Source organism: Pholis gunnellus, assembly GCF_910591455.1.
Source record: "Pholis gunnellus genome assembly, chromosome: 9".
NCBI classification, from domain to species: Eukaryota; Metazoa; Chordata; class Actinopteri; order Perciformes; family Pholidae; genus Pholis; species Pholis gunnellus.
Genome location: NC_136535.1, coordinates 5,831,777 through 5,846,549, shown reverse-complemented (window position 1 = coordinate 5,846,549; position 14,773 = coordinate 5,831,777). Strand labels below are relative to the sequence as shown.

The 14,773-nt window shown below is 47.1% G+C and overlaps 1 protein-coding gene across 1 annotated transcript in view; it reads left to right on the top strand.

Annotated features, from left to right (window-relative positions):
* The window catches only part of sptbn4b (spectrin, beta, non-erythrocytic 4b), a gene marked incomplete at both ends in the record, with an annotated part of 61,670 nt that extends 49,796 nt beyond the window's left edge, over positions 1-11,874 (top strand). The window contains 13 exons of the mRNA XM_079165666.1: positions 334-538; positions 787-1,032; positions 1,448-1,582; positions 2,176-2,420; positions 2,754-2,892; positions 3,138-3,222; positions 4,144-4,340; positions 4,590-5,632; positions 5,937-5,997; positions 6,398-6,654; positions 10,044-10,214; positions 11,304-11,346; positions 11,521-11,874. Coding sequence (XP_079021792.1) covers positions 334-538; positions 787-1,032; positions 1,448-1,582; positions 2,176-2,420; positions 2,754-2,892; positions 3,138-3,222; positions 4,144-4,340; positions 4,590-5,632; positions 5,937-5,997; positions 6,398-6,654; positions 10,044-10,214; positions 11,304-11,346; positions 11,521-11,874 — 3,181 coding nt within the window. The remainder of the gene's footprint in view (positions 1-333; positions 539-786; positions 1,033-1,447; positions 1,583-2,175; positions 2,421-2,753; positions 2,893-3,137; positions 3,223-4,143; positions 4,341-4,589; positions 5,633-5,936; positions 5,998-6,397; positions 6,655-10,043; positions 10,215-11,303; positions 11,347-11,520) is intronic.
* Positions 11,875-14,773: the final 2,899 nt, after the last annotated feature.

Sequence of the window (14,773 nt, the reverse complement as noted above, 5' to 3'; positions counted from 1 at the left end):
AGTCTCTAAAGTTGACAGAGAATTGTGCAAAACAAAAAAATCATCCAGTGAGAGTCCGTTTTGTGGATGAAAACACTTCTTTTAATAGAAGGAATGGCCAGACGGCTCCACGCTGACAGGACGGCGGCAGTAACTCAAATAACCAGGCGTTACAATGTGCAGCGGGCACAGACTCACCGAAACCGGACAGTAGAAGGAACAAACATTGTCTGGTCTGACAAATCTGGATTTCTGCTACAACATGCAGACAGTTCAGTCAGTTTAGGGGAGTATTAGATAATTGTGAAGCTTATGAAGTGAACCTGATACACGACCACCTCTCTTCCTCCACAGCGAGCAGATCAGCAAGCGCCAGTCGCAGATCGACCGTCTGTACGTGTCTCTGAAGGACCTGGTGGAGGAGAGGAAGAGCCGCCTGGAGCAGCAGTACTGGCTCTACCAGCTCAACAGGGAGGTGGACGAGCTGGAGCAGTGGATCGCTCAGAGGGAGGTGGTCGCCAGCTCGCCGGAACTGGGTCAAGACTACGAGCATGTCACCGTAAGTGTGTCGACAGACGGCACCTGCGGATGAATAATAGATTGAAGAAACACTTTTTATAAAGTTGAAATCCCAAAATCTGCAAGTTACAGCTGTTAATTGTACCAACTTCAAACCATTAGTATTCATTCATTTACAGCAGCTAATGTATTTGTGGATAGCCAACTCACCTAAGAGCATAATGGAGAATTGACTCCCTCCTTACATTTCCTTTCCCTCTCGTACCTCCTCCCCCGACACACCTCCAGGTCCTGCAGGAGAAGTTCACAGAGTTCGCGTCAGAGACGGGCAGCGTGGGGCAGGAGCGGGTGACGGCCGTCAACCAGATGGTAGACGAGCTCATCGACTACGGCCACTCGGAGGCCGCCACCATCGCCGAGTGGAAGGACGGGGTGAACGAGGCCTGGGCCGACCTGCTGGAGCTCATGGAGACCCGGGCGCAGATGCTCGCCGCCTCACACCAGCTGCACAAGTTCTTCTCCGACTGCAGAGAGGTGAGGGGCGAAACAAAACACAGATAATGACATGGTGGCTTTTACCGTATCGGGCAATAGAATAGTTCACTGTGGTGAGGAAAGCAACATAAAGAAAGCAATCTATTCAGTGTTTCTGCCTTGCAGAAGATATTATTTATGTCAGCAGAATTTTTGTATTATTGATTTTTGTCCATTTTTACGACGATGCAATATGACAAGAAACTTGTTGTAGAGGACAAATATTGTAGCTCCAAAATGCCAACAGACATTTTATCAGGAGTTCATTTTTGTATATTTTTGTAATAGATTTTATAGATTTATGGGCATTCACAGAGGAGAGTACATTTCTAATGAATCTCTCGTTGTCCACACACTGTATACACGGGACACTTCTGTACCGCTTCACGTTCTTCTTCTTCTTCTTCTTCTTCAGGTGTTGGCCCAGATCGAGGACAAGCACCGGCGGCTGCCAGAGGTTCGGGCTCGGCAGGGCAGCACCGCTAACACCAACACCCTGCAGAGACTCCTGCACAGCTTCGAGCAGGACATTCAGCTGCTCGTCACGCAAGTACAGCAGCACTCACGTTAACGTACAACATGTAAAATGATCTGCTGCAGGTGTTCACTCACCTCAAGACCCGTGTAGGGAAATCAGTAGAATCAGTAGCATAGCAATGGTCAAAATCCCCGAATTCACACGGACTAAATAGCCTGACCCAGTTTAGAGACATTTTGTCATTTTCTTTTATTTCAAACTTTTTCTCATCAAACAAATTTGATGAGTTTCTAAAGGTGGAACTTAATATGGATTGATAGTAAAAACATATTTGATGTCTGAGTCTGAATCTTCGTGGCACAACTACCGTCTTACTCTGCATTTCATTTTGCTTCATCTAGTCTCTGTCATGCACCTGGGGGAGAAAAAAAAGAGTGTTTTTACATTTTTACTGTAGAATGAAATGAAATCACAGCTGCTCCTCGTCAACGCCAGTGACACAGCGTGGACCATTTGGCCCTGACTAAACACAGCAGTCAGAGCAGCTGTGTTTAGTGCGTCATTTGGAAAAAATACACTCTTTCTATTTAAAAAATAATTCAGTTTCTTCCTCGCTCGGGCTTAGCATCTTCCTAAAATCCGCTCCCCCCCCCCCACTCTGCCAGGTGCGTCAGCTGCAGGAGAGCGCGGCCCAGCTGAGGACGGTGTACGCCGGCGAGAAGGCCGAAGCCATCGCGTGCCGCGAGCACGAAGTGATGCAGTTGTGGAAAGAGCTGCTGACGTCCTGCGAGGAGTGTCGGGTGCAGATCACCACCGAGACGGACAAGCTGAGGTTCTTCAGCATGGTCCGGGATCAGATCATGTGGATGGAATCGATCATCTGTCAGATAGGGACAGGAGAGAAGCCCAGGTAACATACTGTATGTTCTATAGCAAATAGGGTTTGACCTTTTAGACCTTGTTCTGTGTTGTTCGTTTGCATCACGACTGTGGATACAAATGTGGTTGAAAATGACAGGTTAAAGCCGGTTATCTAAAACAGCAAATGTTTTTTGATTTCAAGTTAAAGGACATTTCTGATGAAACTACGAATTTCAGATTCCGTTAATAAGCCCGCTAATTGCGACACACTTTAGACTAAAGATCTGATTAAAGGTTTCTCTGAGCAACACGCTAGTTAAAAGCCAAGCAGGTGTTTTTGTGTCCCGATGAGCTGAGCCCCTGCTCTCTGTGGGTCCTGCAGGGACGTGTCCTCAGTGGAGGTGCTGATGAATTACCACCAGAGTCTGCAGAGCGAAGTGGAGGCTCGCAGCCGGAGCACCCTGGAGTGCATCGAGATGGGCAAAACTCTGCTGGCTGCTCGAAACCCAGCAGCTGAAGAGGTGAGACCAGGAGACACGAAAATCAATATCAACTTCAGTTCATAATCTACAATGGATACTGGAGCAGTGCATTATAATTATATATATCATTTAGATGTTTTATTTACATATTATACTTATATTTCAGACCAGGCAGGAAGTCACACATGAACTGCAAAAATACAACTGAACTCAGATGAAAAACTCTGCCCAGACTCTCGCTGCTGTGATGTTGTGATTCTGATGTCGCTGACTTTGATTCTCAGATCAAGGAGAGGCTGGACAAGGTGGTGTCTAAGCAATATGAGCTGTCTGAGAAGTGGGACAAGCACTGGGATTTCCTACAGCAATGTGAGCACACACACACACACACACACACACACACACACACACACACACACACACACACACACAGGACTTAGTCCAGGACCAGGTTTGAGAACCAATACAGTCTAACGTTTCATTCATTAAACCTTGAATTAGATCTGGTATTTGCTACTGACGGTTCTAACTCGTGACCAACCCACGACATGTCCACAAGCAGCAGCTTTTTTTCATTTTCAATTCATGTGTTGAGATTATTATTTATGTAAATAGCACAGACGCAGGAAGTCGTGGTGCTGTGGTCTCCTAAATCAAACAACCATCGACACCAACTTGAGAATTTTTGGTTTTCCCTTTTTCTTCCTGGGATATAGTCTATATGTGTAGTATACAAGTGCGAGGATTGGCAATATGTTTATTGTCATATGCATTAGTTCATTATTCCTTGAGAGAGAGAGAGAGAGAGAGAGAGAGACCAGCGTGGGTTGAATGCGCATCGGCAGGTCCGCGGCTGGTGTATGAAATGTCTGTATGTCCGCTGACATGCATTTTTATAAACGATGATAATCTAGTCACATCTCTCGTCCTTGCATTTCTTGCACGTACTACTTTTTTTTTCGGGGATGTTTTTAGCTGCGTTGCTGTTGAGTGCATATAGAGGAAACACTGTGCTGGTAGAATCAGCCAACGTTCTGTACAACTGATCTCAAATCAGCAGCCAGGAACAACTTGGCCAGTTCTCAATAGCCTCGCCGGAGACCAAGACAAATTAGAGTCAGACACACACACACACACACACACCTACTATCTTTCATAAATATACATAAATGTTCACACAGAGATACACATATAAAGTAGAAAGACACATATAATGTTTCGAGGGAAGAATGTAAAATCGAAGTTTCTTCCCTTGCTTGTGGGTATCATTGCTCTCTCTCCTCCCCTCAGTGTTGGAGGTTCACCAGTTTGCCCAGGAGGCGGTGGTGGCGGAGGCGTGGCTGACCGCTCAGGAGCCGCTCATCAGCAGCAACGAGCTGGGCGCTAGTGTAGACGAGGTGGAGCAGCTGATCCGTCGACACGAAGCCTTCCGCAAAGCCGCCGCCACCTGGGAGGAGCGATTCAGCTCACTGCGGCGACTCACCACGGTAATATCATCATCATCATCATCACCATCATCATTGTGTGAAGACATTTACAGTAAGAGGGAGGTCTTAGCTGAAAAGGCTAAGTTGCACGATCCATAATACTATAATTGTTTGCTAAAAGCTTAGGATTTCCAATATGGGGAGCGATGTTTCTATAAAATATTCAGTATCATTCACTCGTGTCCAAACCCTCAGTGACGCTTTGTCTAAAAGTTTGATTTGAAAGTTTGTCCCGTTTTCTTTCCGCAGGTAGAAAAGTTGAAAGCCGAGCAAAGCAAACTACCGCCGACCCCTCTGCTGGGGCGTAAAGTCTTCCTGGACCCTCAAGATGCCTTGCCCAGCGCGTCCAACCTCCCCCGTCTCCCGATCTCCCCCGTCATGAGACAGACCATCTACGAGCAGAACGAAGCCAACTCCCCTCCCTCGCCGTCGCCCGCCACGGCCACGCCCACACCCTCTCCCTCGTCCGTGGCTCGTCGGCTGGGGTCGACGGTCGCCAACTACACCCCTGTGATGAACGGCTCCAGCTACCGCCACGCGCTGGAGACGCGGCTCGGCGGCGGCATCGTGGGCATGGGCATGGGGCTGGGCCAGCCCGCGCCTTCCTCCATTGCCTCGGTTGCCACTGCGGCCATGCTGGTTTCGGCCAACCAGGCGCGAGAGAGCGTCGGCACGGCGAGAGACCAAGCGACCAAGCCGATGAGTCACCTCCATCCAGCGCAGGCGGCGAGGACGCTGGAGGCGAAATCGTCCCCGTATCTGCGGCAAGCCAAAATCAAACACATGGACGACGCGGTGACGCCGCTGATCGTGGCCAGCCGGCTGGAGAAGGCGAGGGAGAGGGAGAGGGAGAGAGACATGATGATGGGGGAGATAGGGACGGAGAGAGCGGAGGTGGCCGTGATGGCCGAGGTGGTGCTCCAGGAGCCGGGCAGGGAGCGCCTGCACAGCGAGCCCACCAGAGGGCCACGGGGGTCCAGGACCGACCCGCTGGGCCAGGCTGAGCCCCAGGTCCAGACCCACGGCCACCACCGGGAGCACAAGATAGAGCGGCAGCTGTCCAGCGAGCAGCTGATCCAGGCACGCAGGGACGAGCTGCCTCAGGAGGTGTGGAGGGAACAGGCCGAGAGGCGGGAGAAACGGACGCTGGAGAGGCAAACGTCCAGCGAGCACGAGGGCCAGGGGGGCCACGAGGGCCGGCGGAGAGAGAGGGACCGACACCGGCTGGACAGACAGGAATCCAGTGAGCATGACACCGGGAAAGAGCACTCAGACAGACGCTCAGCAGGAGGGTGAGGCTTTGAGTGTACTGAGGTGTCTTTTAGGTCATGCTGTGTTATGCAGAGTGTCTGTTCTCAGGGGACACCAGGAGCTGGATGTACAGCATATGAATGGAAGTTTTGTTAAGGAGATGTTCCTAATGCATTTTTTGGAGTTGGAATTCATTTCCACTTTAATAATATCTGTCATTAAAAAAAAAGACAAATGTGTGACATTACAGTTGGATAATCTAGCAGGAAAGCAAAGCAAACATTATTGAGTTTTTTATGTGAACTACTTTATGTGATTCTCTAATTTGCATTTCTTTTTCGACAGAGAAAAGAGATCCACCATGGCAGAAATTGTAGAGCAGCTGCAAGAAAGAGAAGCAGCACAGGTCTGTAGATCTATGTGCTGCATTTCATCCAAATTCAATGTGTGCAACAACTCACAGTGGTTTCTTTGTTGCATGTTGTAGCTCATCTGGGTGGGTTTTTTTAACACGGGACAACACAAAAAACAAAACAAACCTACTGTCCCACCACTAAATGACAGTTCTTTCCAGGTTTTGGTTTAGAATTTGTTTTTTCTTTGTGAGGGTGTCTCCACTTGAATATGTTGACCTCTCACATGCTCTCCTACATTGGCTTGAGAAACTCTCACAGGGAGAACGTACATGCTTTAGATGATGAAAATGTAAAACAGATGTACCGATACAAAAGGCCATAGAAGACTCAATTCCTTTTAAAACGTGAAACAAATCTTTACCGGCTCCATCCCCCCTCCCCCACCTCCAGGCCCGTGGCGAGGTGCCCCGCCTGCCCAACGGGGTACCGGAGAAGCCTTCCCGTCTCGACCGACCCCGAGCTCGGGACAGGCCCAAACCACGGCGGAGGCCGCGACCCAAAGAGGCGGGAGAGACGACGCGGCGGTCCAGGTCCGCTCCGGCCCAGAGCAGCCCGGCGGTCCCCCAGCCGCCCGCACACACCGCACACCACGAGGGCTTCCTTTTCCGCAAGTTGGACATCGAGACCCTGAAGAAGAGCACCAATAGGTGGGTGTTCAGGGTCATAATCATGAGTGTAACGTCTGGACTAGCAGATGATAGAAGTAGTAGAGAGGGAGGATGGACACTGGTGTCATGATTGTCAGGCTTTAGGGTTTCTGATCAATTAATTAGCAATGATTTACCAAAAAAGATCAATTCACATATTGTCAAGTAAGTTCACGTTAAATGATACCAACAGGTTTTTACATTCCACAGTCGATCGTTGTTGTTTTTTAAATATTATTTGAGACTCATGTTGACTGCGGCAGACGTCGCATCTCCGTCGTCTGTTTCTCATGACATCACTGCCCCCCTCCCTTTTATTGATTAGGCAATGGCGACAGGGGCATGACTCAAGCATGCTAAGCTAACAGGCTAACACACTCGGCTGACGACCGCCCGCGTCTGACACGTTAAACAGATGCATGACTGCCACGGGCCTCATCGGTTGGTCCCACACGCGAGGTTCAACAACACGATATGAGCAGCACTCACTCAGCTAAGCTTTGGATTCCTCAGCAGACATACTGTGTGTCTTTAGAAGCATGCACGCATTAAGGTTTACTCATGTTTACACTCAAGGGATGCTATTGCGCTATCGTGTTTGACCCATTTTCTTTACTAGATAACACATAAGAAACAATTCTACATTCTGCAAAGTGGAAGTAAGAGGTCAGTTTTATCTGCTTCCAAAGAATTTTTACATCCACACATTTGTGGCACATCTTACTGTAATTAAAACCAGCAAGTATTAATAAACAACAGGGACAAATTTGTAAAAAGCTACATTAAAGTCATGTTAATGCGCTGGAGCTTCTGAAAATGTAATGTGTGTCATCTCTGAGCACCGGGATCAGAACGTGAAGACAACAGTTACATGAATTAAAAATGGCATCCAGCAGAAATGTCACTGCATGTGAAAACGTCTTGCATGATGCTTAACGATGCCTCCTGGTCTAACACGAGCCCACAGAATAGAGCGCAACAGAGATGGCTGGCTGGCAGACTGGCTGGTGAAAGCCGGGGGAGTGGAGGTTGGACGGAGCTGCGATAGCGTACACTGCCTTGTGCCCAGTCACTTAGCCTCCACACACACACACACACACACACACACACACACACACACACACACACACACACACACACTCACTACATGGCCTCCATAGATGACCGCCCTGCTTCCTCCAGAGAGACACCAACGGCAACGTCTGTCTCTGCACTGCCCTCTAGTGGCTGGGCTGACCACGCACAGCTAAACGCTCACCCTCCCCCCCCCTTCCAGCTGTGGATGAGTCCCACTCACTGCCCACTCAAGGCAGTGGATGAATGTCTCGTATATGTACATGCCCTGTAATGTACATGGCAAGGTAAAGCATAATCCTGAATGGCTTCAATCTGGACAAGTGTGAATCTCCAAACGGCTCCTCGTTTCGGGCGTATTGTATGCTCACTTTTTGCTTTGTGTTCAACTTTGATTGGAGGAGTAGATCTGTGGGGAAGGGGGCGGGCCCTCGGTCTATTTTCCTCCAATCAATACAGAGAAAGAGAGGATACAGTTAGCCTGAGAGGAAGGGTTGAGGTTCAACCTGTCTCTGTACATAGCTACATGACGAGGCACTGAGTATGTTTATGTGCACATTAATATTCTGGTATTATTCAGGATGAGTGTTCCTATTAAGAGGCTACGGTGCATGTGAACGGTGTGTGTACTCTCTATCGTACCCTGATGAACTGAATGACAAACTGACCGCATATCATGGTGTAAAAATCCGTCAGTTTCTAGTTTCACGTTTAGGTTTTGCATCACTTTTGGCTTCATTGCTCAGTTAATTTATGTTTTTTTTTTTTGAAAAGCTGAAACGTGTTACTGAGGGTTTCTGTCCATATTCTGAGATAAACCTACGACTGTAACATATAGGTAAATAATGGTGGATAAAAACAAAATGTTTACTTTCGGTCCGCTTGATTTTCAGAGCGTTCTACCGTAAGATGAGGTTAAAGCTCGAGATAAAGCTCTGTGGTGAAGTCAAGCCACTATTATCAAAGTCAAGAACATTTGTTATCTTTTTTAGAATTATGTCAAAGTAAATAGAAAATGAAGAAAAAATGTATCTTATTATTTTTTTTCTTTATCTTTTTACCACAAAGGTTTCAATTCCTGTTTACATCTCTGTATACATTTACTAGATTCCTGTTTAGATTCAGTTTAATTTGAAATCACTGCACAGATGACCACCACAGATATATATTATTTTATATTCTATATTTGAAGCCATGGCTGAATGGCATTGTGTTTGATCAAGTTGAACGCAATCTCTCTTCAGATTTGGCACAAACGTCGACTTGCACTCGAAGATGAACTGATAGGATTTTGGAGGTCAAAGGTCACTGTGACCTCACGTCCGTCCCATTCTTGTTAAACGCGATATCTCGGAACGACCTGAGGGAATTTCTTACAATGTGGTACTCAGGGATGGTGTTCAAAGGTCACTTTAGCCTCATAGAATACATTTTTGGCTAATTATGACAATTTCACACAAATGTCTAAAAGAATAAAATGATGACATTTTGGACAGAAGTGGATTTAAACTGCAACTTGACTGGCTGGCGAGGGCGTACAACCGCAACGTGGTAATAGGATTTTATATTTATGAGCATTATTGGAGGGACCCTCTCTAACGGCTGTGCATACGCCAATAAAGAACCTGAACACATGAAACTAGTGCTAACATCAGTAATGTAGACACAGTATCACATGCACCGTCGGTCTTCTCCAGTCTAAGTTCTCTCTCTATTGTTCCAAAGAGGTATTTGAAATCGGGATGTGAAGCTGCACGCAGACAGCTTGCTCTGAATAATACCTATAATTGGGCGTAAGCTTATTAATGGGAATGCCGTGTGCATGTAGACACGCTCAAAGAAGCAAAAGGAGCATGACTCATGAGTTTTAAGTTGCGTTTTTCAGCCAAAATGCCATTTAACCAAACTCTCCCCTCTTCTCTCCTCTCTTCCTCGGTGCTACTGGCTGCTCCTCTCGTCTCCTCCAAGGTAAGTCATATATGAGCCCCGCGCACAGAGACACAAACTGAACGTAGCCTCCCTCCCCATCCCTCCATCCGTCCGTCCGTCTGTCCGTCCGTCCGTCTGTGTTTGTTCAGCAGTGTGTTTCCTCCTCCCTTCTTGGCGCCGGTCCATCCCGCCCACCTACTTGTCTGCTCTGGTCAGGTGAGTGAGGTGTTAGCTTAGCGAGAGCGACTCCGCAGCTCTTCCTGACTCCTCCCGTCTCCACCTCCCCGACCACCACCTTTCCCGTACTCTTCCCCCCCCCCCCCCCCCTGCTCCTCCTCCGCTACTCCCCCACCCCCCCTCACCCCTCCCGCCTTCCCACACCACAGCAGGTCATGGGTCAACCTGTACTGTGTGCTGAACAAAGGGGAGATGGGCTTCTACAAGGACGCCAAGAACACCGCCACGCCCTACAACAGCGAGCCGCTGCTCAACCTCTCCCACTGCCACTGCGACGTCACCAACGGCTACAAGAAGAAGAAGAACGTCTTCACGCTCAAGTGAGAGGCTGTTTTCGTTCTCGTGTTTTGCTCTGTTTTTGCAGATAGAAATAAAAAAAAGCTATGTTCCAGTTAGCAAATAAGCTACCAATGCTCTAGCCAGCTTCTGGAGTTACCTACACAAGTACAGTGAATACAAACCTTCGTAGACTTGAATACTTTAACACACTTTAGTTACTAGTAACAATGCTAAATCTCTGGGTCTCGGTTTGATATCGGTCAGTGAAAATCCCGTCCAACAACACGCTTGGAGTGGTTTTAAGGAACACTCGTGCAGACTGAAAGGCGACTCATGGATTAGGAAGTGTTTGTGATGCTTCAAATATCTGTAGTTTAATTTGATACAATTTATACTGGTGCTGCTGCTTCAAGTTAAAATCTGGTGACACTAATGTGCCAAACGGTTGATGGTGATGACAGTATTTTGGATTTAAAGGAACAGTGTGTAGGATTTGCCTGCATATAGCAGTGTGGTTGCAGATTGCAAACAACTGTATACCCCTCTGCTCACTCTTCCTCCTCCTCCTCTTCCGAGACTGCGGTAACATGAGCTGCCAAGTACAAAAGCCTGGTTACGCCGTCGCCCTCGCTCAGAGACCTTTACCATAATAAGAATTCTTTAGGAGCAACGTAAGTCAGACGGAGGCTGGCAGTTTTGCACTTTGTGGCTCTCGTTACCGCAGTTTCACAAGTGTGTCGGAGAACTACTGTGGCCTTTTAGGTTACATAAAAACACTAATTGAGCCAGTGTTTGGTTTGTCCGTTCTGGGCTACTGTAGAAACGTGACGTGGCGGTCTCTGTGAAGAAGACCCGCTTCCTATGTAGATATGAGGGGCTCATTCTAAGCTAATGAAAACACAACGATTCTTTGTTTCAGGTGATTATTCACGAAAGAAAACGTTATGATGTTATATTCCATTACTGCTAATAGATCCCCCGAAATGCTACACACTTAGAACCTATCCTAAGCATTTCAGGTACAGTGGGCTGCTGTGAAGCGTCTCGTGAGCAACTCGTGCTTCAGTGTCTCACCAAACATGTTTAGCGCTACATTGTTCCTACGTTTACTTTCTCTCCTCTTATTGCAGAACGAAGGACGGCAGTGAGTTTTTGTTTCACGCGAAAGATGAGGTGAGACTTTTTCAATGTTTCTAATTACATCTCAAAATAGCAGTGGCTTTATTTGATCACATGATGTAAAAAAAAACAATATAAACGCTGAAACTCCTGAAGCGATGTGACGCCGTATCAGACACAGTAGAGGAGCGGTCAGCTGAACGCCTTGATCTCTCTCTTCCTTCGCAGGACGACCTCAAGGTGTGGGTGACCAACATCACCGCCAGCATCACGGAGCACGAGGACATCGCCAAATGGGGTCAGCCCCAACCAACTACCTCATCCACCGACGAGGGCACGCGGCGCGACGGCAGCAAGGCGGACATCCAGTCAGAGCGGGGCGGCGAGCGCTCGGACCGCGCCGATCGGATCGAGAAAGCGGAGAAAGAGAAGGACAAGGAGAAGGACAAGGAGAAGGAGAAAGACAAGGAGAAGGAGAAGGAGAAAGACAAGGAGAAGGAGAGGGGCGAGCGGTCGGAGAGGTCGGAACGGGGAGGGAAGTCGGACGCGAAGCGCTCGGAGAAGTCAAGTAAGAAAAAGTGAGCCGGGTGACGGAATCGGTCGGGATTGAATCGTACGAACTCCGGATATGGGGGCGGGGCCGTAGACTGGTAGTAAAGGCCCCACCCCCACCCGCCCTTCTCTCCGCCTCCAACACTGTCAACACAGCGGTCGAGTTTGGCTGGGAAGTGACACGCAGGACAGAGGGACTGACCCAAGCTTTACTCATAGGACGGACAGGACGGATTCGGAGCAGGAGACATCGATCTCTCTCTCTATCTCTATCTCTCTCTATCTCTCTCCTTCTTCTTCTTCTGTGTCTCTGTGAGAACACACAGAGACACTGACGCTCCGCCCACGCCCCCTCTGGTGGCTGTTTCGGGGAACTGCAAGAGAGAGCCCCCCCCCCCCCTGCCTCCGGGGGCGGCGTGAACACGCGGGAGAGTGACGGGACGCGCGTCACGTTAACGCGAAGGCTGTTTCTGATTGCCGGTAGTGCGATGCGACGTCGCTCATTCTGTTCCATGTTTGTTTGTTTTTCTATGAGATGAGCTGTAACCATATGTATTTCTCGTCCGTCTGTCCTATCTACTGTATCTATCTGTCTGTCTGTAAGTCGAGACATCCTACACTATGTCTTATTACTCCTCTGAAAGAGAATGAAAATTATGCCAAAATGTTTTACAGACATACAAACTTAGAGAAAGTCAACTATTTCCCATCCGTCTGGAAGGTCTGGCTGCGGGGAAAAAAAAACAGAAAGCAGAAAGCGGAGGTGACTCTGGTTTTACTTTGATACCAAACAGCCCTGGAACCACATTCATCGTGGACGAGTCAACACTGACTAACGGCTCCAGTGATTCTAGTGAAAAGATGATGATTTAAGACAAGAGAAGAGTAGATGGCCGAGGCGATGAACTTCAGAACAATCAGGGAAAAAGCAGAAAAATGTGTCACAGAAATACATCCAAAGGCTTGAAATGCTTTGGATTTAGCTTAAAATGTTGAAAAAAAAATCTGCCTGACAGAGAAGCTTCCCATCATTTATATAGCATTGATTTGGGATTTTAGAGATTTCTGCAGGACAGATGAGTCACAAGGTGTTCAACCTGTTCAAATCACACGATACGGTCACTGCAGAAACTTTGGCTCTCAAGACAAATTTATTTAAACCACATGTACAGTTCTTGGATTAGTGATCAGAAAGAGATCAAATTAAGGTATTGGTAGACTCTGGCTCCCAGGGGCCTCATTCGTTTTAACTAGTTTTTTTAAAATAAACAACACACACAATTCATATTTCGGGAAGCTGTAGAGGCCACGGTTTCGTTTTCGATGCCTCAAAGGAAGTGAATGGACTTCAGCGTAACCTGCTGATGTTAGCATCTCCATTCAGTTCACGTTTGGTTTTGGTCATAAGCACAAAATCTGCGGCTGGCATGCTTTTAATGAATGAGGCCTCATCTACTCTTTTATTCTCTTATAACGTCAAACTACTCGTTGGATATTTTCTTTGATTTATTCACACAAATCGGGTGCATCCTTTTTCTTTTTTTTTACAGAATTAAAAATATGTAGTTTTTTCTGCATACAGTGAGATTGTGTGTGTGTGTGTGTGTGTGTGTGTGTGTGTGTGTACCGCTCCCAGGGTCTCCATAGCTCTCAGGTTATTTATGTTGGTGTGTTCTTACCGTGTGCTTCGCGCGTTCATACGTTCGTCCCCTCCGACGCCACCTTAGTCTTCCAGACACGTCCGATCCATAACACACACACACACACAGAGAAGAATATAACTCAGCAGGTTAAAATGTTCAAGGTTATAAAGAGTGTACGAGTGTAAAAGGTCATCAAACTGTCCAGGTTCAACATCCCATCAGTGAAGACGGGAATGAGTGAATGAATGAATAAGTGAATGAACTGACACGGCGTCGAGAGGATATCAGACAGACCAAATATTTAGAAAAGTCTGGAAGTTGTGAGACTGCATGTTCTGCTTCAAAGGAGAAATCATTTGTCTTTTGCAGCCCGCTCGGCTCGGCATCCACGCATCGGTTTGCATTTCATGTAAACTCACCACGAAGCCATAAACGACGAAGAATGGTCAGAGCCTACCACATAACAGTAAATGCAGCTGGCGAGAGCCGCGGTGGCTGATGGGTAAACTAAAGTTACTGGGAGCATCCTGGGCGGACGGCATTTTTTTTTTTAAACCTTTCAAATACGAATGCTGTTTCGATATCACTGCTACTGTATCAAAACCGTGGTCGTTTCTTTTATTCTTCTAGTTAAAGTCCAGTTGAAATCGCTGCTGCAGCATACGCATCTACTCTGTAAGTCACATGTTCTCCTTTGAAAAAAATTAAAAATCTGAAAACCAAAATGGAGAAATATAAATGTCATATTTCTGGTTTCACGAGGGTGCCCGCTATATAATTGCTATATTTGCATTTAATTTTGCTTTACGTCTTCCTCCGTGACGTCTTTTCTCTCGTAAAAACTGAAAAACACTGGTTAAAAAGTCTTCAGACAAAGCGTTCATCTCACCTTTTATGTCACTGTTTTCATGCAGTGAGTTAAAGTAGGTTTTCTGCATCGCCTCATTGTGGGAATGGGCCCATCTGAAAACACCCACTGGCACTTTGCAGCCACACGAGGCAACACTGAGCCCATTCCACACTCCAAAACCCACTTTGACCAGAGACACAAAGCTTTATGCTTTCTTTTCTAACGTAAGAGTTTTCAAACAGTGTTTTTCAGTTTGAAGGATGAAAACTGACTGCTTGGTCGTCTGGCCTTGTGGGACTGATGAGACCGTCTTAAATACCACTACGAACAAGTACTGGAGCTAAGTCTGCCTTTCCCCCCTTTCTTTAGATAATAGACAAACTATCGACAATGACTTTAAAAAGAAAACTGACATTATTTATTGTGTTTTTCAGTG